The 19833-nt window shown below is 49.7% G+C and overlaps 1 protein-coding gene across 2 annotated transcripts in view; it reads right to left on the bottom strand.

Moving 5' to 3' along the window:
* Positions 1–339: 339 nt before the first annotated feature.
* The window catches only part of NUP210 (nucleoporin 210), a 138594-nt gene continuing 119100 nt past the window's right edge, over positions 340–19833 (bottom strand). For both annotated transcript variants that reach the window (XM_036445567.2, XM_036445568.2), the window contains exons 29-40: positions 18692–18783; positions 16594–16768; positions 15082–15257; positions 12885–13105; positions 10647–10783; positions 8591–8714; positions 7340–7486; positions 5500–5750; positions 4702–4918; positions 3198–3293; positions 3033–3116; positions 340–1670 (exon numbers count right to left, since the gene is read on the bottom strand). In XM_036445567.2, coding sequence (XP_036301460.1) covers positions 1570–1670; positions 3033–3116; positions 3198–3293; positions 4702–4918; positions 5500–5750; positions 7340–7486; positions 8591–8714; positions 10647–10783; positions 12885–13105; positions 15082–15257; positions 16594–16768; positions 18692–18783 — 1821 coding nt within the window. In that variant the 3' untranslated portion in view covers positions 340–1569. The remainder of the gene's footprint in view (positions 1671–3032; positions 3117–3197; positions 3294–4701; positions 4919–5499; positions 5751–7339; positions 7487–8590; positions 8715–10646; positions 10784–12884; positions 13106–15081; positions 15258–16593; positions 16769–18691; positions 18784–19833) is intronic.

The raw sequence follows: 19833 nt of genomic DNA, 5'->3' as shown, positions 1-19833 counted from the left end.
TAGCTGGCAGAGGGAAAGGTGCTGAGGAGAGAAGGCGGAGTTGGCACTCGGTAACATGCAGATGTGTGGGTAGGGCTGTCATGTGCTCCTACAAGGAAGGCACCTATGGGGTCCTGGGCTGGTAGTTGTGGGAAGACACATGGCCGCATACCCTGGCCACCGGCTGGTCCCTTTGAGGCAGAAGGGAGGCCTTGGGGGCCAGCCAGAGAAGGAAGATGTAGCACAGAAGTCTCAAGGGCAGCAAAACAGAGCTTCTTCCCAAACCCATGTAACCAGAACAGTCACCAGGGCCTAGGCCACTTCCAGGCACATGTAATCCCGGCAATGATCACACAACTCTTAAGAAATTATAGTGAGCTTTATTAAATAAACCAAGTAGAAATATACCTGTTTACATCCAAGTTGTCAGTTTGAGCTCAAGTAATATGCAAGGCACAATTCTTCCTGTCTCCAGCTTTACAAAAATAAATCACAGACCAACCTCAAAGGACTGAAGTGGATTCACACTGCATCTCAGAGTCAAACCAGACTCCACACAGTGCCTACGTGAGACTAGCCCTGGGGTGTGCCTCTAGGTCTACCTGGTGCAGGGCAGAGAGCTGCATGGCGGAGGAAGTGAGGGGCTGGGAAGGAGCCCCTCTTGTCTTCTCCCAGCCCCTCACTGGTCTGGCTGGGCTGCACCTGCTGGAGAGCTGCCTGGAGAACCGCTGGCAGGACAGAGGCTCAGATCTGCTGAGGTTTGACTTTAGAGGCTCAGATCTGCTGAGGTGTGACTGTCATACAAAAGGAGGGACAAATAACACTGGGTTTTTGTGCTTGGGAATATGAAGGCTTCTCCAAAAGAACACAAAGATTCCTGACTCCAAAGACATTTCCTAACGATGATTCCAAGGTTCCTGTGCTGACAGAGAACTGGGACATCCCCAGGGAGGTGAGGCTGAATCCAGATGTTTCCACAGGTTAGGAAACAAAGAAACACAAAGGCCAGCAGTCTATTCACAAGCTAGGCCTCTATTCACAGAGGGGCCCAAAGCAGCCTGGCTGGTACTCCCTGCTGTATCTCAGCATTCCAGTGAGGCTGCGTGGGCTCAGGTCCCACTTGCTGTGGTCCTGAGGCTTCTGGTGCAGTAAATGGGGCAGGCATGGGCATCTGTCATTCACTTCCCTCATTTCCTAGCAGGAGCCAGAATAGGGGAAAAGCAACTTCCACAGGGGGTGGGGGTGGGGAAAGCCCCCAAAATAAAAAATTAAAAAGACCTTTCCCTGAGACCACTGCAGTAGCATCATCTACAGACAACTACTAAATAGAGTCTGGCTGTTTGAAGTCTGAGAAGGGAGTGATTGTAGACTAGGAAAATGAAACCCTAGACAACCAGGCATAAAGGGAGGGACAAGTCAGAAAGTCTTTGCAAGACTGAAGTAAAACAAATTCCGATGTATCAGCAGCAGCCAATGAGCACAATCTAAACTAAAGCTTAGAACACATGAGCAGTGGGACTGGGCCGGGGCTGGGCAACAATCAGGGGCTTGTTCCAGGCTGGTGCCGCAGGACTGCCTCTGGCCCGATGACTAGTGGGAGGTATAGGCAGGGCTCCACAGCCCTGAGGGAGGGCTAGCTCGGCGACCAGGAGGCAGTGCAACAGAAGGCATCGGGGATGAGGCAGCAAAATCTGGGTGAAGAGAGAGACACGTGAGCAAGAGCCCAGGGAAAGGGTCACTCCAGAGATTTCTCTGAACAAAAGTCACCAAACACCTCCTAAATGCGCCCCAGGCACCTCCTAAATGTGCCCCAGGCACCTCTGGGCCATAGACTGAATCCACTGGGGGCTCGCTGAGCTGACCCTAGGAAGGAAAGAGAGCAGCTGGATATGCAGAGAGGCCTAGCGTATGACTCCTGACCTCTCAGACCTTCAGCAGAGTCTCAGGATGACAGAGAAGCATCTGGCCCATGGTACATGCAGGAAGGGGCTGTCCAACTGTGCAGGAACAGCCCTTGGCAGAGAAAGGTACTTGAACAGACTCGAAGGTGAGCAGAAGGTTGGGGTGTCAGGGAGATAATACAAAGGCCCAGGGGTGGCTCCAGCAGCCGGAGTGAGTGGGTAGGAGTGGTTAGAAAGGGCACCTGGGGTGCGCGGGGAGGTAGTGAGGAGGTGTGTTAGAAAGGGCAACTGAGGGGGTGGGGAGGAGAGAAGGTATGTGTAGAAAGGCCACCCAGGGAGGGTGAGAGGGTAGAGGTGGTTAGAAAGGGTGAGCGACTCTGGTTAGCCTACCCGAGTTACAAAACTAGTGAGCTGTTGACCATCCTATGCCTTTCACAGGCATTAGTTCGCAGACCTAGGAGGAGCCTGCTTGGAGACTGTGACTCTGGAATCCAGCGTGCATGTGGGAACTGGCTATCCTGGAAATGCACCTATATACAAAACTGTGTCCTCAGTCAAAAACTTCACAGAGCCCTTGAACCTAGACATAGTTGGTAGACACAGGTCAGGATTTCCTGTGTGGAGGAGAGAACCCTTGAATGGAAATCAGGAGACAAGGGCTGCCGTGCACAGCTGTGCAGAGTGGGTACTGCACAGTTTCAGGGACACCACTTACACAGAGAGGTGCCTCCTGGAATTGTGCAGTCTCCAGGGCTTCAGTGCCACCAGAGACAATAGGATTGTTAAGAGGAATGGTGTTGTTGCCCACCTGGAAATCCCTTATCAGGACTACCCAGGATCCTTGTCTCCGAGTCCATCAGCCCAGCCCCAGCAGATGGGAGCCAGGCCTAGAGTGCATAGCTGCAGAGACAGCACTCCCTGCCACTGGCCCCTCCACCTTGCCCAGCTCCGTCTGCAAAAGCTCTCCTGGCCCAGGACCCAGGAACAGTGTCTGAGCTCGTGGTTCTCTCCCATGAGCTCCCAGAGCTGCCTTCCTTTGTGCCCAGCACAATGCCTGTTGAGACACAACGTCTAGGGTCTCAACTGCCACTTCTCCCCAGGACTCCTCTTCAGCCCAGTTCTGACTGCCTGGGCTTTCAGGGGGCTACTCACAGTGGGAGTTGTGCTGAGGGCTGACTCTGTGGGACAGGGCTGGTGGGGTGGTGAACTCCCGGGGGGCACAGATCGTGTGGTAAGCTGCAAGACCGAATACGTGGCTGATTAGAGCAGGATGGGCATGGGGGTGCAATCCAAGGGACACAATGTGGCCGGTCTCACCTATGATCATGACTGCAGTCCCAGCCAGTAGGGCAAAAAGCGTGAAGAGCATGACTTGGTAGGAATCCAGGAAGTGCTGGAAGAGGCCGGCTCCATCTGTGGGCAGGGAAGAGACCAGCTTAGCACACTGCCCTGGAACCCTTGAGGGTCTGTGTGCATGGCCAGAGAGAAAGGGCCTGCTCGAGGTCAGGAGCAGTGTCTGGTCCATGGGGCTGTCTCCCCGTGCTCTGACCCCTTCCACTTGGGCTGCCTGAACCGCCCTGTCCCTCCAGACAGTCTGCCTCCTTGAGACGCCCTCCTCTTGGAAAGGCCCCACACTGCTCAGCAGGAAAGCTGAGGGTACAACAGGCCTGTTTAGGGGAGTTAGGGAGGGAATGGGCTGCCCAGGATCAGCCATGCCGTGCCCAAAAGCAAAGCAGTATTGAAAATGCCAAAGAGTGAGTTAGCACCACAGCAGTGGAGGAGGGTCAAGGGCAAAGGCCCTTTATAGGGACACCACTGCTCTCAGAGCTGAGGCTTCTGCCCCCAAACCTGCACATGGCCCCAGGGTCTCTGACTACATAATCCGCCCCGGCTGCTCATCCTTCCAGACTTGGCTGAAGCAGCCCTTTGATCTGCAGCTCCTCCCAGCAGAGGGGGAACTGCCCCTGTGTGCTGCCCCATCTCTAGAACCATTCCTTCTTTCTATAGTTGGGATCTCTCTACTGGGGTTGGTAGTGGGAGGGACGGGGGAGCGTTTTTCAGGCTTCTGCCAGCATGGGCTCTGGAACACAACAGGTGCAGAATTAACACATTTGTTCGCTAATGAGCACCCTAACTGTATGGAGGGGCCTGTTCTAAGTGCTGTCCTCACATACTTCCAGTGGGGAGACGGCAACAATCACTACTCAATGGCAGCAGCTACTGCAGGCTCGCAGCTGGCAGCAGTGCTGAGGAAGCGTGCAGGTAAGGGTGTTTGGAGTGAGGGTTGATGTTCAGATTCTAGAAGAAGGTGCCATTGGAGAAAAGCTTTAAAAGAAGTGGGGGTTTTGGCCAAGGGGAAAACAGCATTCAAGGGTGAAGGAACAGCAAATGCCAAGGGCTTTAGTTGGGAGCTGCACATGTTCCAAAAAACAGGAAGGAGGCCAGTCTTCCTGGAACAGGGTGCACAAAGGGGAAATGAGCCATAAATGGGTCAAGAGGGCAGGACATCTGAGGCCTTAGAGGACGTTGAAGGGACTTGGGCTTTATCTCCCAAGGAGATGGGAGTCATGGCAGAATGCTGAGAGTAGGAGGGGTGCAACCCAATCACATTTTAACAGGCTCCCTCTGGCTGCCGTGTGGAGAATGGACTGTGGGAAGCACAGTGTGCATGACCGCCCGAATGGACGACTTGCACTTTGTGGGACATTCTGCATTTTTATTCCTCCAGTCCCTACTCTTTCAGGTTTCCACTAACACCCAGGGCAACTCCAGTCCATCTCTCCACACCCAGGTCCATTCCAGCTATTGTCCCATGACTCACAGGGACCAGGCCCTCGGCGATCCATCACAAAGGCCACGGTCACTGGGATGGTGATAGCTTGGCTCGTCATAGGACTGGAGAAGGTCAGAGTGGTAGACAGAGGTCCCTGGCTGCCAGCTGCAGGGTCTGAGATGCCAACAGTGTACGTAATAGAGCTGGGCGGCCCCACAGACTTTTCCTTCTCGAAGACCAGCACTGCTGGGGATTCCGATTTCACCTGGGAGAGATGTCAGGGTGGGAGGTAAGTACCTCACTGCTCCTGTAAAGCTGGAGGTGGGGACCTTGCCCAGCTCCCGGGGCCTGGGCATTCCTGAAAGCACACCACCTGCCAAGCTAGGGGAGGAGCACACTGTAGACCGTGGAGCTGTTTGTAAGGCAAGGAGAGGTCCTCATCATTGAATTCTAGTCAAGTGCTCTTTTAAACACGCTAAACTGACAAACACCCACCAAACACAAACTTTCAAGGGAAGTAGTCTGGAGCCCAAATAATGGTGGATTTTTAGGAGCTCAATCCCAGGGCCCAGCAGACCCACCATGAACAACACATCCCTGTCTGTCTCTCTCTATTCAGCCATGTTGGCTGCCCTGAGATGAGACCAGCAGGCATAATAATAATCAATACAATTATATAGGCTAATAGAGACCAATAGTGCTATGGGAATAAAAGGATAAGAGTATTAGACATTTTCTTATTTTTAATTTTAAAAAGAGGTGATGTAGGATTTCCATGTACCACTTAGCCCTCTCTGTCTCCTGGTCCTTCCTCATGCCCTAGGCTTGTGTGTTGATGCCACTTACCTCCAGGTTCTCCAGAATCTCCATGGTACCAAAGACCTTGACCTCAGAGCTGGTGTAATGGTTGCTCAAAAGGATTTCAGCCTGGTCAGTGTACAGTCCTGGGCTGAAGGGCACCTCAACCCCAACCTGTTCTCCAGAGAAGTGGCTGCCCCGGAGGGAGGCTGTGACCAGCAGTGCTGTCTTCTTCATGCTCAGGTGCTTCAGCTGCTTGTCTGTCAGTCTGTGCATCATGACCGAACATAGGTACCGTCCTGTGGAGACAAGGGTGTTTCACTTTGTCCCTTTTCCCACCCATGCTCTAATGCTATTTCTTTCCCCTGCTTTTTTAACTGGAGAATTCCAACTCATCCTTTAGAGCCCAGGTGAGGTGTCACTTCCTCCTAGGGCCTCCTGGGAAGTCCTTCATCAGTGTCTTCAGCCCATTGAATACCCTTTTAATGCCCACCACTCTCCCTCACTGTTTCAGTATCCTCTTCTACTCAGATCCCCATTGGATTGATGCTCTCTAGGGCAGAAACACCTGGTCCAGTTCTGCAGGTGGGCCCAGCCAGCCTGGCTCAGAACAGGGTGACAGAATGGTGAACAGCAGACTGCATCACCAACACTGGGCTGCAGGGTGCAGCTTAGGGCCACAGGTGCAGTAAGAAGTTTTGTAAAGGCATTAGTTAGGATTATTTGGTATCACCAGTCCTTCATGCCTGACCCAGAGAGATAATGAGCTAAACAGACACTTTTAAGCGATGCCTTGGAAAGCATCCTGAACCTCAAACCTGAACCTGGGTTAGGATCCCTTCAATGTGCATGCCAGCCAAGTGCCCCTAGAGGAGTCCTCCCATGCCTATGTCAGCTAAACACCCCTAGATGAGTCAGTTTTTGTGGTTACTGCTTCTCCAGGTCAAGTGCCAATAACATCACTCTCCTTGGGGCTGTGTCTTTGAGTAGCCAGGGCCTGGGACTGCTGGGTGCCTACTCTGAACTAAGCCCTGAGCTTAGCACACATGTGTGCTCTCATGATGTATGTCCTCTTCTCAGACAGTGGCTTGGGTGCCAAAAATGCTTTGGTGTTGCAACCAGAGGGACAGAGTTGCAGAGTGAGTGCAAGAAGAGGAAGCCCCTATCCTAAGCCACTGGGAGCTGCAAACTGAGCTTATGACCTGCTAACTTCTCCTAAGTAAGATTGGGCTGCATATTCTTTGAAAGAACTGAAAAATGCTCACTGGTCATCAACAGTCATCATCATAACACTGGCAGCTACCATAGGGGACTCAGGATATGTGTGGCATGTAGCAGGAATTATCCCTTGAACCCTCACTGCACCCTAGGGACGTACCCCTTTTTTGAGACCTGGGAGGTGATGCTCAACATGATTTGGCCAGCACACCTAAGGCAGGTAGCCACTCCTGCCTATGATGCCGGTCTTCAGTTCCATAGCTCTAATTATTGACACATTGCATGGCCCTTGATTATTCAATAAGGACGTTCTATCTCTCTCTGGTTTGCTCCTCTCAGAGTCTTGACCTGCAGGTAGAGCAAGCAGGTGCCACCCTCCCCATTTTATGGAGGCATGCAATCTCAACACTTATAGGCTCTGAGCTGGGAAGAGCAAAAAGTAATCGAGCTCAGGGTTTCCAACTTTGAATCATGTCCTGTCTGCTGGAGTAGGTGGTTGCTGAAAATAGCCATGACCCAGCACAGGAATACAATGAACCACAGAGGCAGAGTGACAGCATCAATCCTCCTGAAAGACTGCTCCTCTAGACAGATAGCCATAGTGAGTCAAATGCACTGAAGGCAAACCCTCTGTGCAAATTATTTCCACTTTCAACCCCTGGAGAATTACCTAGGGCTGCATCGAATGCTGGTTCTATAGTGAACACGTCATAGGCCGGTACATTGAGGACATCTTGCTTGAACTGGACCTGGCAGCTGATGAGGGATTCCGGACAAAGCTTCTTGATGACTTCCACCTGGGCCACAGAACACTCACCTAGAGATGGGGAGAGGTTAAGAAGGGCCGGGCCAGGCCTGCCGATCACCACACCTGGCCCATCAAGGCCTCTACACCTGCCCTGAAGAGCCCCAAGATGAGGGAGCAGGGAGACAGGCACATGGAGGCTAGCCAGGCCACAAAATGGCACCTGCACCCCAAATGCCTTCTAAGAAGAGCCCCTAGGGTTCTTCAAAGATGACAGAACAAGGTGACAGAATGGTGAACAGCAGACTGCAGATCAAGCTGACTCAGGGTGCAGCTTAGGGCCCCAGGTGCAGTAAAGGCATTATTTAGGATTATTTAGGATTATTAGGTGTCATGGTTTATAAAAGCTAAGGACAAGTTTTATAGAGGATAGGGATCATTCTGAATCTCAGGCAATTTCAGAACAGAATTTCAGCATTTGTTCTAGAGCGTGGGTCTAGGGGCATGGGATGTGGATCTGTCAGGCCCGCTAACATGTGTCTGTTCCTGTCAGTGGGGAAAATGGGTAATTGATATCTGGACATCAGGAGGGCAAAAGTTCCCCTTTGCTCACTGGCACCGAGGTAGAAAGAGATGCAATAAAGATGTCTCATTAATTAGAATAAAAACAGTTCTGATTAATTCCATCTAACTTAAAAAAACACACCACAAAACCTAATTGATGTATTTACTTCTGGATGCTGCTGTCCAGAGCTTTCATGAGCAGGGGATGGGATGGGATGTTCTGTGTGTAACTTGGGACAGGTATTCACAAAATGCCACGTTTGGGATGAGGCCTGCTAAGCCATTTCTTTCTGGGATTAGTGGTGGTCATTGTGGCTTTCTGTATCTGCTGCCCTAGGGCTGAAGTATCATTCCAGCTAAGAAACACAGTTTCTGGGTGCCAGGCTCTTTTAGGAAGATTATTTTCACGACTTCTGCTTGCGGATCACTCAAGATTTCTAAAACACTGAAAGGAGCAGGCCATCTGGGGTTAAATGTTCTCTCTGGAGCTGGTAAGCATTTGAGTAGGAAGAGCACACGAAACCCCAATATAGGGGCATAAGAAGCCCCCTTCCCACTCCTGGAGTCTGGCAAAGCCCTACCCAGACCACCCGAGTCCTGCTCACTCCCTACCTCTCAGGTTAGAGCTTCTGTCTCCCACGGTGACCATCACTTTGAAGGTTGTGACATCCTGGAAGCTGTTCTGGACAGGGTGGATGTGATGGGCTTGAATCCTTTGAGGGATGCCAACTACTAGCTAGAAGGAAGCCAGGGGAACTTCACTGAGTGCAGCACTTTTATCTCAACTTGTGACCTGGGATGCAGGGACTGTCCATTTCACAGGTGATAAAACCAAGGTTCAAAGCTTAAATGATGTGCTGGAATAGGTCAGACTCCGTAGCTCAGTGCTCTCCCATTGAACAGGAGCAGGGTGCTAAAGAGCAGGCCTGAAGTGGTCATCAGTCTGGTATGGGCTGTGGATTTTGGCTCCTGTGATAGGTATCACCACTTCTCTGTTCATACATTTGGTTAATCTTTCAGCATTTTGGAGATAGGGCCAGGGCCTCAACCCCACTCCCCTGTTGTCTGGTGTGCCCTGCCTGTTCCCACCCACATTCAAGTCTTCAAGACCCATCTCTGTGCTATAAACTCCATCTCCATTTCCAGTTTTTTGCCCTGGAGCTCCAGACACAAATACCCAGCTGCATCCCCCTGAGGCCCACCTGAAGGAGCTCAAACTCATCATGCCCCAAAGTCACTCATCATCTTCCCCCAACTGTCCTCCCCTTCTATGCTCCCTTCTCACAGCAAAGGACCATCTATCTCATCACCCAAGCCAGACCCTGGGGAGTCATCCCCAATACCTCCTTCTCCCTCATCACCTACTTTTAAAGTCACCAAACTTTGATGACCCTACCTCCTGAATCTCTTCCAAAGTCATCTTAGTTTCTGCCCACCCAATGGTGCCAGCTGGGGGCCCATCTTTGGTCTCCTGGCTGCTTACTTTGCAGCTACTCCTCCTCTCTTGGGCTCTTACACTCTGTTGGGCACCAAGTGATGGTTCCAACACTTACCGTTGATCCATGTCACTCTTTGATTAAAAAATCCCTGATGAACCCCTACTGCACCTAGTATAAGCTTCAATCTCTTTACCCTGGAATAGTAACAGTACAGCTAATACCTACTGAGCATCTGCTACATGCTGAGTACCATTCTAAGTGCTTCTCACATATTAACTCATTATTCTGCAACCCCATTTTACAAATAAGAAAACTGAGGCATGGGAAGATTAAATAACTTATCCAAGGTCTCACAGCCTCTCAGCGGGTGGTCCAGCTGGGATTTAAACTCAGGCAGCCTGGCCCCAGAGCTTACATACTTAACCACTCCATGGAAACTAATGCAGTTCATGATCTAATCCCAATGCAAGCCTCCATTCCCCCACATCCTATATTCCAGCCACCAGGACTGGGATCTTGAACCCTGCACACCTTTGTCCATGCCATGCTCCCTCTGTCAGCATTCCTTCCCCAGCTCCCCACCCTTGACCATTCTAAGTAGCTCATTCCAGGAGAGCATGGCTTTATTAGTCCCCAGGTGCTTCTCCCTGCACCCAGCTGGCCCAAACTGCAGAGTTGCAGCACTAACGGGCAAACTCCTGGGTGATGCTGCTGGAGTTCATACAGGCAGACTGGCTCTAGGGATACACTGGGGTGCAACCAGATGCTCTCACTGATTCATTCTCAACTGGAGACAAACAGAAGAGAGAGCAGTTTTGTTCGTCTCCAGAAAGACTCAAAAGGCCACTTGCTGGAGGAAGTTTAACTTTGCCAAAATCATTAGGCTGGCCTGCCTACAGCCACAATGCCCAAGAAATACCCGACAGGGCATTCCTGCTTTTCCAGGCACTTCGTGAATCAAATGGGAGAAGGAACAACCCCAGGAGATTGCCTCTCATCATCACACCATTTTAACATGGCGAGACAGAGGCCGGAAATGAAAAGACAATCCCAGAAGTGGGTGGCAGACCCCAAACTTATCACTCCCAGAGCTTGACTGCCTCCCAAGACACTGACAGTTATTTCTTAGAGAAAAGAGAATCATTCAGTACTGAAAACTGAAAGTTCCACCCCAAGAAGTTCAGCTATGCCTCTCAGGCCACTGAGCCATGTGTGTCCTTGAAACCCACCTCCTTGTAGGTTCTCAGGTGCCCAGCAACATCATAGTAAACCGTCACAGATCCTGCATCCTGGGCAACGGCCACTCCCGTCTTGGGGTCTATGTGGAGGATGCTGTTGTCTGAGGAGCTCCAGGTTCCAGAGAGCCCTGGGGAGGAAAGCCCCAGACGTCACCTATCTTTCCCACATCTGACACACCTGCCAAACCCCACCTCACCTGGCGATTGTGCCAGTCTTCACGCTGTCCTGCCCCACACTCCACATCTCATCTCTCTCAGGATAGAAACTGTGCTCTGCCTGCCTCTGCAGCCTGGCTCACCCATTCCCCTCTTGTTCCTGGCTGCAGCCACCTGGAACCACCAGCAAGTTCTACCACACCTGCATATTGAACAACTGTAGCCCTGCCAAGAAGGATCCTTGGGCCCCTCCCATCCCCCCGCGGTCCCCCCCCCTGTCCTGAGATAACCTGGGTGCTGGCCTTCCAGGCCCCATCCTCTACATGCTCTTCTCCACAGCACTGTCCCTGGCCCCCATTATTTATCAGTCCCTTTTGACCAAACAAAGCAGGTGTCAGGCTAAGAACTGTCAAAAGACAGTATTTCTTAATTAAAAGTTAATCACATCCTATATAAAAGCCTGATATCCTAAGTGTCAGGTTGCCCATTCAACCAATCGAAGCGTAATATGCTAATGATATGCTAAAGCTGCTCAACTGCTCCCATGTGCACTAACCGCCAGGGGGCAGATGCTCCAACAGATAGGTTAGCTTGCTGCTGGGGTCTGGCTGATTGGGACTGAGCAAGATGGGCTGGACATACCTGGAGCCCTCCTGTGGTCCCTCCCTGACTGGTCAATTCCCCATATCCCTCCCTGGCCCCGATTGTGCACTGGTGGGGTCCCTTGGCCTGGCCTGTGCCCTCTCGCAATCCAGACCCCTTGGGGGATGTCAAAGAGCCAGTTTCAGCCTGATCCCACAGGCCAGGCCGAGGGATCCCACTGGTGCATGAATTCATGCACCGGGCCTCGTTATATAATAAACTAGAAAGACCTAGGGAGGAAAGTCCCAGATGTCACCTATCTTTCCCACATCTGACACACCTGCCAAACCCCACCTCACCTATTTATATAATAAACGAGGCCCGATGCACGAAATTCATGTACGAGTAGGGTCCCTAGGCTGGCCAATGATCATGACTGATCTGTGGGGCCCCCAGTGGACAATCAACAGATGCCCATTGGCATCCACGTTGGCCAGCCTGGTGCCTGCTCATCAACTCCGCTGCCCCCCCCCCCCCCCCCCCCCTGATTGTCTCCCTTTGTGGAGCAACTGACGGGGCAAGTAGGGGCCCCTGTGGCACCCCCTTTGGTTGGCCTGGGGCCTGCGGACTAGGGGCAGTTCCTGTGTTGAGTGTCTGCCCCTGGTGATCAATGCATGTCATAGTGACCGGTCATTCTGCTGGTCAATCTGCTGTTTGGTCAATTTGGATATTAGGCTTTTCTTATATAGGATAAAATTAAAAACTGAACAACTACAGCCTATTTATGGCAACTTATATTTGCTTTTCTTTAGAGGCAGTGTTTATCTTCCTTTTAAAAGGAATTTAATTAGGTAAAAGAAAAAATAGCCATTTAAAAAAATTTAATCGATAATTGCATAAATGTACAGGTGGCATGGGAAAGGCTGAAATTTGGAAGTCACTAAACTTGCCCAATAGCTATTCTTTGCTTAGGTTTCCTTCTAGAGGCATGCTGGCCACACAATAGCTGCCAGCATAAAACTAACCAAACAAAACATTCAGTTCCTCGGCTGCATTAGTTTCATTTCAAGTGTTTACCTGCTAGTGGCTACTGAGTCAGTGTAGACATAGGCACTTCCGCGCTGCCAGAATACTCCTGGACAGAGCTGCTTCGGGCAGGGGTGGCAAAGGGCCATATATTTAGGGCTATGTGTGCCCAAAGGTCTCCAATGCCACCATCCAAACTGAAAGTTGGGTGAAAATGGCTACTGACAACAAGTAAATGAATGGGTGTTGCTGAGTTCCAATAAAATTTTATTTGCAAAAGACAGGCAGCAGGCTGGCTGTGGCCCAAGGTGGTAGTCTTCTGACTCATGTTCTAGAGCATTATCCAGATTCTATTTGTAGGTCTCCCACAGCAGGAAGCTGAGCACCTCCAAGGAGACCACTCCCATCTTTTTGAGGGCCCGTGTCTCACAAGGGAGGGTTGCCTTTAGCCAGTGTCTCTCTTACCTTCTAGGCTGACCAGAACAGTGGCCAGACAGAGGATGTCCCCCACCACCACCGCTCCAGTCAGCTCCGGAGAGATGGCATGTAGGACGGGCAATGGGACAAAGTCGAAGAGACCTGAGTGCTCTGTGTCCCACACACTGAGCAGCGTCAGGCCCACACTGATGGTGCGGATGATGCAGGTGTTGTTGGTTGTGCCCTTCCCGATTTGCACAAACTCGTCTCTAGGCACAGAAGGGATACGAGGGCTGTCAATATCAGGAAAGAGCCCTGACTCGAGGAGACATGCAGCATCAAGTCCTCGGCTGGGCAATGCTTTTTGCTGAGCAACAGCCCCAGATATCACTCTGAGGCCCGGCCACCTAGCAGGTGCTCTGGGAAAGAAAGCACCACAGGCCCAACAAGCTTGCCCTCACCTCATCTTCTGGAGGAACCTGCAGCCTCAGCCAGGAGCAGCTGCAACACCACCAACACTATGGAAGGAAAAGGAGAGGCCTAGAGAGAAAAGTGGCCTTCAGAGTGCTTTCGACAGGAAGTGGGCGTGTCCTGGGGAGGCACAGACTGCCCCTTGTGATGTGGCTTGAACAAGTAAAGTACCCCCTGCACTCTCATCTGTAAGATGTGCATAAGAATGAATCCTTGTCACAGGCTTGATATGAGCACCAAACCAGATGAGCAGCGACAAGTGCTTAGGCTAGTGCCTGGCAACAGTTCAATCGACACCAGCCAGTGTTGTGCAGTGCGAAGGCTTGGACCGGGAGGCTGTGGGTTAAGGCCCTGGCCTCATCACTTCCTTCTGCCATATCTTCTGACTCCTGAGCCTGACTGCTCTCTTAGAGAGAGGATCCTACTACCAAAGGGCCAGTGTGGCTTCTGCATGTAGCTAGGGACTGCCACACCTGGCTCCACCTCCTACAGGGCAGCCTGCACCCCAGACTAACATGTCCATACTGTGTGTGTGAAATTCCACAGCTGGCAGAGGCCCTTACACCCACAGCCTCAGTTGCCATATTCCCCTCTTGACAGGTGTGAAAAAGAGGTCTGGAGAGATGACCTGCCTTGCCCAAGCTCACACGCCCCATAAAGAACATAGATGGGCTAAACCGGATCTCACTCTAAACCCAGGTTCTCCCACTATGCCATACCTCCAGAGTCTGGCCTTGCGTGTCTTAGCAATAGGGGATACATTTGTTGCAGGTCACCTAGAAAGGCCAGGCTGCAATGGTCATCAGAGCCTGGACTGTTTTCCGTGCCCCCGCTCCAGTGCTGCCTGGAACTTCCCAGGCCTATCCCACCCTATTTGTCTGATGGTGTTCTTTCCTCCTCTGAGCTGGGACTACATCCCCCTAGGGTAGTGCTCAATCTTTATGGTCTTGTAGAAGCCTCATTAAAATAAAGATCATTGGGCCCTGGCAGTATCATTTCTAAGAGTTCTCCAGTGATGCTGATGATGCTGATCAGAAAACCACACTTGAGAACCATCTGTCCCACGGACTCAGGAGTTTTAGTAGGCCTAGACTGAAGTCAGCCCCTCTCTTCACACATTAGGCCTGAGGCTGCAGTTGTATTTCCGAAGAGTCATCCAAAAAGAATTACACTTGGAGTTGGTATTCAAGCCTCACTTCCTGGCTGTGTGACCTTTCTGGGTCTCAGCAAATGGGTCATGGTGAAGAATGAGATGTCAGTAGAAGAGCCTGCACTCAGCCTGCAGCCAGTGAAAACCTAAGCACTCAAAGGTGTGTGCCTCACTTGCTTTGACCAACTTTTGTGAGTCCATAATTGGTGTTGTGCATCCATGGATGACAGAGCCAAGACATGCACAGGGCTGTCTACACCTCCCTTGCCATCCAGATTTCAAAGGTATACAAAAATCTTCTATAAACCCTCTAACTGCAAACCCCCACACTTACGTTTTGCTTCCTGTCCATCAGGGAACAGCTCCACCCAATAACATCCTGCCACAGAGCAAACAAAGGCTCCCAACCACACTCCCTCACTCCTCCTGCATCTGGGCCACGCCTGGTGCTTCCTCTGGTGGCTCTTTGAGATAGGCATACACCCTCTTCCTAGAAACTCTAACAAAACTTTTCTTTCAATGCCATTAGCTTCTTCGTGTTGTCAACAGTTACAACTACAAATTAAATGTAGATACAATCAAGACATAACTTTGCATGAGAAAAGAGCAGCACCCACATCCTACCTGTTAGTTGCAAAGTTGAGGACAGAATTGTGAGCATGGAAAACATCTCCGGAGTTGTCATGGAAATGAACAGTGAAGGTCACAGTCATTCCCAAAGGCAGGGCAGCCAGAGCCTCATTGTTCCAGGTGTGCAGGGCAGGGCTCAGGGAGACCCTCAGGTAAGACACCGGAGCCACCTTAAGGACAATAAGCAGATACGGCAACTACTGTGTTGGTGAACCCACATCCCAAGAAGAAGATGCTTGTCCCTAGCTGGTCCCCATCTCAGGGAGGACTGGAGGGCCGACCAACAAGGAACAAAGGCCTTGCTCCCCAGTGTCCCAATCTAGTGACAAGGTTCCCATGTCCCTACACAGTGATCCAACTTAACCCACAAAGTTAAAATCTATGACTTCGAAAAATTAGATCATTATTCACATTGCAAAGATATCCTGGACTTTGACTGTTCTGTCCTCAGAAGCCCAGGCTCTATGGCATTTAAAGTAGAAATGCTGCCTGCTTGTGTTGTAGAGGCAGTGTTGAGTGGAGACACTGCATACCTGAAGCTGCTCCAGGGAAAGGACCGATGGGGAAAAGAGAGAATGATGAGGTTTGGGAGTGGGAGCCCAAGAACCTGAGCTCAGTAAAGATCAGTCTTGCTTCTCTAATTCCAGGTGAAATCTACCCTGAACAAAAGCTGGCTCCCCAAAGGCCTGACTTCTTTGATAGCGTTCAAAGGTGCAGTGACTGGTACACAGCTGGTGGAAGTCACTTACACTTAACTCAGAAACTGGGGTGCAGCTTTGCTGCCAGGCACTCACCTTGAAACAAAGAGACATTACTTAAGAAAGTAGGCCTGCAACCCAGGGGAAATTTAAACATAAAAAGGTCATGCACTTCCTGTTATCTAGGATTTAGAGATGGCAGTGATGAGATAAGAAATATATCACATTAAGATAAACCCCAGGGATATTCAAGGAGAAATTCCCCTAACTAAAGTGGGACCCGGGAGGCACTATGATGTGACCAGGGACACAAACCTGAGCCAGGCCGAGGAAGGTCAGTACCCAGACTGACTCTCAACCACTGTGATCTTGAGAAACTCAATTTCACTCTGGATCCTGGTTTTCTTACCCATAAAACATATCACCTACTTCTCCAGGCTGCTATCGGTGTCATGTAATGAACTGTGGGTCATGGTTTAGTGACACTTAACATGTGCCAGGTACCGGCTGCCCAATCCAGATCCTGAGGTGCCAGTTCTAGCAAATCACAGGACTGTGCTGCACCTCAGTTTCCCCAATTATGAACAAGCTCATTGCACTCTATAATTTCTAAAGACCTCTGGCTTGGACAGAAGATGCTGTAGCTTTTTACCTGCGACCTTTGCCCCTGGCTATTCTGAAATAAATTCTTCATAAGATTTCTCAGCTGCAGAGGAATATATTCACTTTTTTATACCTGCAAGGGGATAAATATTACCTCCGCACTACTGCTTTTATTACTCTAAAAAGGAGAATAATGGGACCCTACCTTTACTGCAACAATGATGGTCTGGTTGGCCCCAAAAGGCTCTTGGGCAGTCACTTCAATGGTAGAAGTCCCAATAGTGGACCCTGACACCAGGAAGCCTTTTTCATTAATGTGCACGATGGGAACCTTCTCGAGCCCATTCAGGACACGGTAGCTCAGAGATGCTGTGCCATCCCTTTGGAAAACAAAACAGAGCTGTTTACATGTGGGCAGCCTGCCTCTTTAGTCATTAACAGGAAACCTGATTTGGAAAACCAAAATTTCCAAGGAAATTATCTTTTCCCACTCTTCCAAAAACAGCACTTCACATGGCCAGTCAACAGGGAAACAGACACCACAAGGGCTGATTTTCTTTCATCAGCCACATGGGGCATTTACTGTAAAATTTCAGCCTGGTGTGGCAGAAAGGAGAGAGGAGCTCTGAGTAGGAAGAACCCGAAGGCAGTCCAATCACCCTGCAAATAGCGTGAACAGAAAGCAATGTCCTATTTTCAAGATGAAAACAGAGTGAAATGAGCTACTTGCTCAGAAAATGATCTGTGAAGCCACTGACATCATGTACTAAGTGGAAGACAAATCCTGCAGCATTCCCATCCCTTATACACTCATTAACACCATAAAGAAAGGAAGGTGTGGTACCCTAGCCCCAAGACTCTCCTGAGAGGACTTAAAACAAACTCTGCCTCAACTTTCAACCCCTTCATCAGCTTCTCCTCTTAACCTGCAGAACTCCTATGCATCCTTCAAATCCAGCTCAAGCATCTCTGTGACATGTCTTCCCTAACTCTTCACATGGAAGGCCCGTCTGTGGGTTGTGGCTTGAACATGAAACTTCATTTCATCGTAGCTCTTATCATGCTACCTTTTCCCCAACAGATTCCTTAAGGACACCGTGTGTCATCCACCTCTGTTCCTGGAGTCTGGCACACAGCCTAGCATTTAGAAAATCTGGTTGAATGAATACCATGTGTATGTGTTTCATGGAACATGTAAGTGCTCCTATGGTCCTCACTGCCCCCTATCTTGCAACAGCATTCCAATCCAAGTCATGACTGCCAAAGGCATCCACTTGAAATGCAAGGTAGGAATTACCTTTGCAGAATGCTTTAAAAGGTGTTTCTCAAACATTAATGTGTATGCCCAGTGCCAGAAGATCCTGTTAAAGTGCAAGTCTGGGGTGGTGCCTGAGATTTACATTTTCTTCTCTCTCCTCTCCCCCACAATTGATTAAAAAAAAAAAAAAAAAAAAAAAAATATATATATATATATATATATATATATATATATATAATTTATTTATTTATTTATTTATTTATTTATTTATTTATTTATTTCAGAGAGGAAGGGAGAGAGGAACATCAATGATGAGAGAGAATCACTAATTGATTGCCTCCTGTATGCCCCCTACTGGGGATTAAGCCCACAATCTGGGCATGTGTCTTGACCAGGAATCGAACCCTGACCTCCTGGTTCATAGGTCAACGCTCAACCATGGAACCACACTGGCCGGCCCCACTGAATTTTTTTAGAGAGAGTTGAAGGAATGGAGTTAGGAAGAGGAAAGAGTGAGAAAGAAAGAAAAAGAGAGAAAAAGATCAATGTGAGAGAAACATTGATTGGCTGCCTCTAGCACGTGACCCAATCTGTGCCAGGGATTGAACCTGCAACCTAGATATATGCCCTTGACTGGGATTTGAACACGCCAGGACCTGAGATTTGCATTTTGACATGATCCCAGTTGATGCCATGCAGGTTTGTGGACTACACTTTGAGTGGCAAGTGTTGAAGATACACAGGATTTGGAAAATTTAACACTTCTAAGTTGGTGTTTTCCCCCCTTTGAAGTACTGGATTTCAGCAGCAGACAGTTTCTGGGCCACGAGGAGGAGAAGAGGGCCTGCAGGTCTAAGTGATGAGGAAGAACGGGGATGTCCACACAGAGAGAAGGAGAAATGTGAGGCCACACCCATTTAAAAGGCAATGCCAAGAAAGATGCCCAGTGTACCCCAGGCAGCCACAGCTGCTGACAACTCCGATAAACAAGTTACTGGACCAAGCAAGCACAGATTCATGACCTTGCTAAAAACCAATTGTGTACCTGTTTGTCTGAAGCTTTATAAATGAGTTGGGTGACATTAGTATTTGTTCTGCTTCTATTCCCGGGTTCAGCAGCATCAGCTTTTCAAATACCTAAAACAGAGGTACATTTTATTTCCTATGATATACTGGAATCACGTCTCATATCTGCTGTTCTCTCAGCAGGGAGAGCAGAGTGGTGCACAGATGAGAAATTGCTGCCAGTGAGCACCTGTCTAGCTGGTGATGCATTGGTGAGGGCTGACCGCTAGGAGACACCAGAGGTGGGATGAGGGAAACAGGCAGGTGCATGCTGGGCACCCAGATGGGAGCTGCTTTACAGAGCCAGGGGCATGCTCAACCTCAGTTCCCGGGGGTATGGTTGAGGGGGGAGGGTGTACCAGGATATATGTGCAAAAGGGAACATGGCTAATGGCACTGACTCAACCTCACTGTCAAGGATACAACAGCGAGTGGTAGGGCCTGTGGCAAACTGGAGAGCACAGTGCTGTTAAAGGGAGGATGCTTCTCACCTCCTGCTGATTTTGCCATATGGCAAATGCATGTCTTCAGGATGAGCTGCATATTGGATTTTTATACAAAATCTTCCTATTTTTAAATGTTGGCAACAAAGAAAAAATTGTTTCAAAGCACTAAGTGAGCCAAATAAAACACATCTGTGGGCTGGATCCAGCTTCTCTAAGTTTCTGCTGCACTCAAAACTCAATCCGCTGTCAATGGGGGAAACCAAGGCAGAGAAAAACTGGAAGCTGCAATGCCCGTCTTTAATCCCATGACAGGTGCTAGAACTTCATTCTATTTTAACTAAGAAGAACATGTACTCATGTGTTTATGTATCTGCATGTATCTGTGTTTCTGTGCACATAAATCTTATCTGTTGTCCGTGTCTGTGCACATACGTGTACTGGTATCTGTGTACAATGCTCATGTGAGCCAAGTTGAGACGAGCTGGCAAACAAGCATTTCCTTCTTTGAAAAACTACTTCTTCACCCCTACTGGGATATGTGCCTGGGTTAGAGATGGTTCTTTTCTCCTTGAAGAGGGGGTTTGAACCCATAATAGTTAGGGGGTGCTTTTAGTTTTTCTTTGTCATTTAGGAGTAGCTGAACCCCAGATCAGCAGAAGAGGGTCCTTAAAGCTAA

This window comes from Pipistrellus kuhlii, unplaced genomic scaffold (assembly GCF_014108245.1).
Source record: "Pipistrellus kuhlii isolate mPipKuh1 unplaced genomic scaffold, mPipKuh1.p scaffold_m20_p_2, whole genome shotgun sequence".
NCBI lineage: Eukaryota > Metazoa > Chordata > Mammalia > Chiroptera > Vespertilionidae > Pipistrellus > Pipistrellus kuhlii.
The sequence above is the reverse complement of the archived record's forward strand: the minus strand, read 5'-3'. Positions and strand labels throughout refer to the sequence as shown.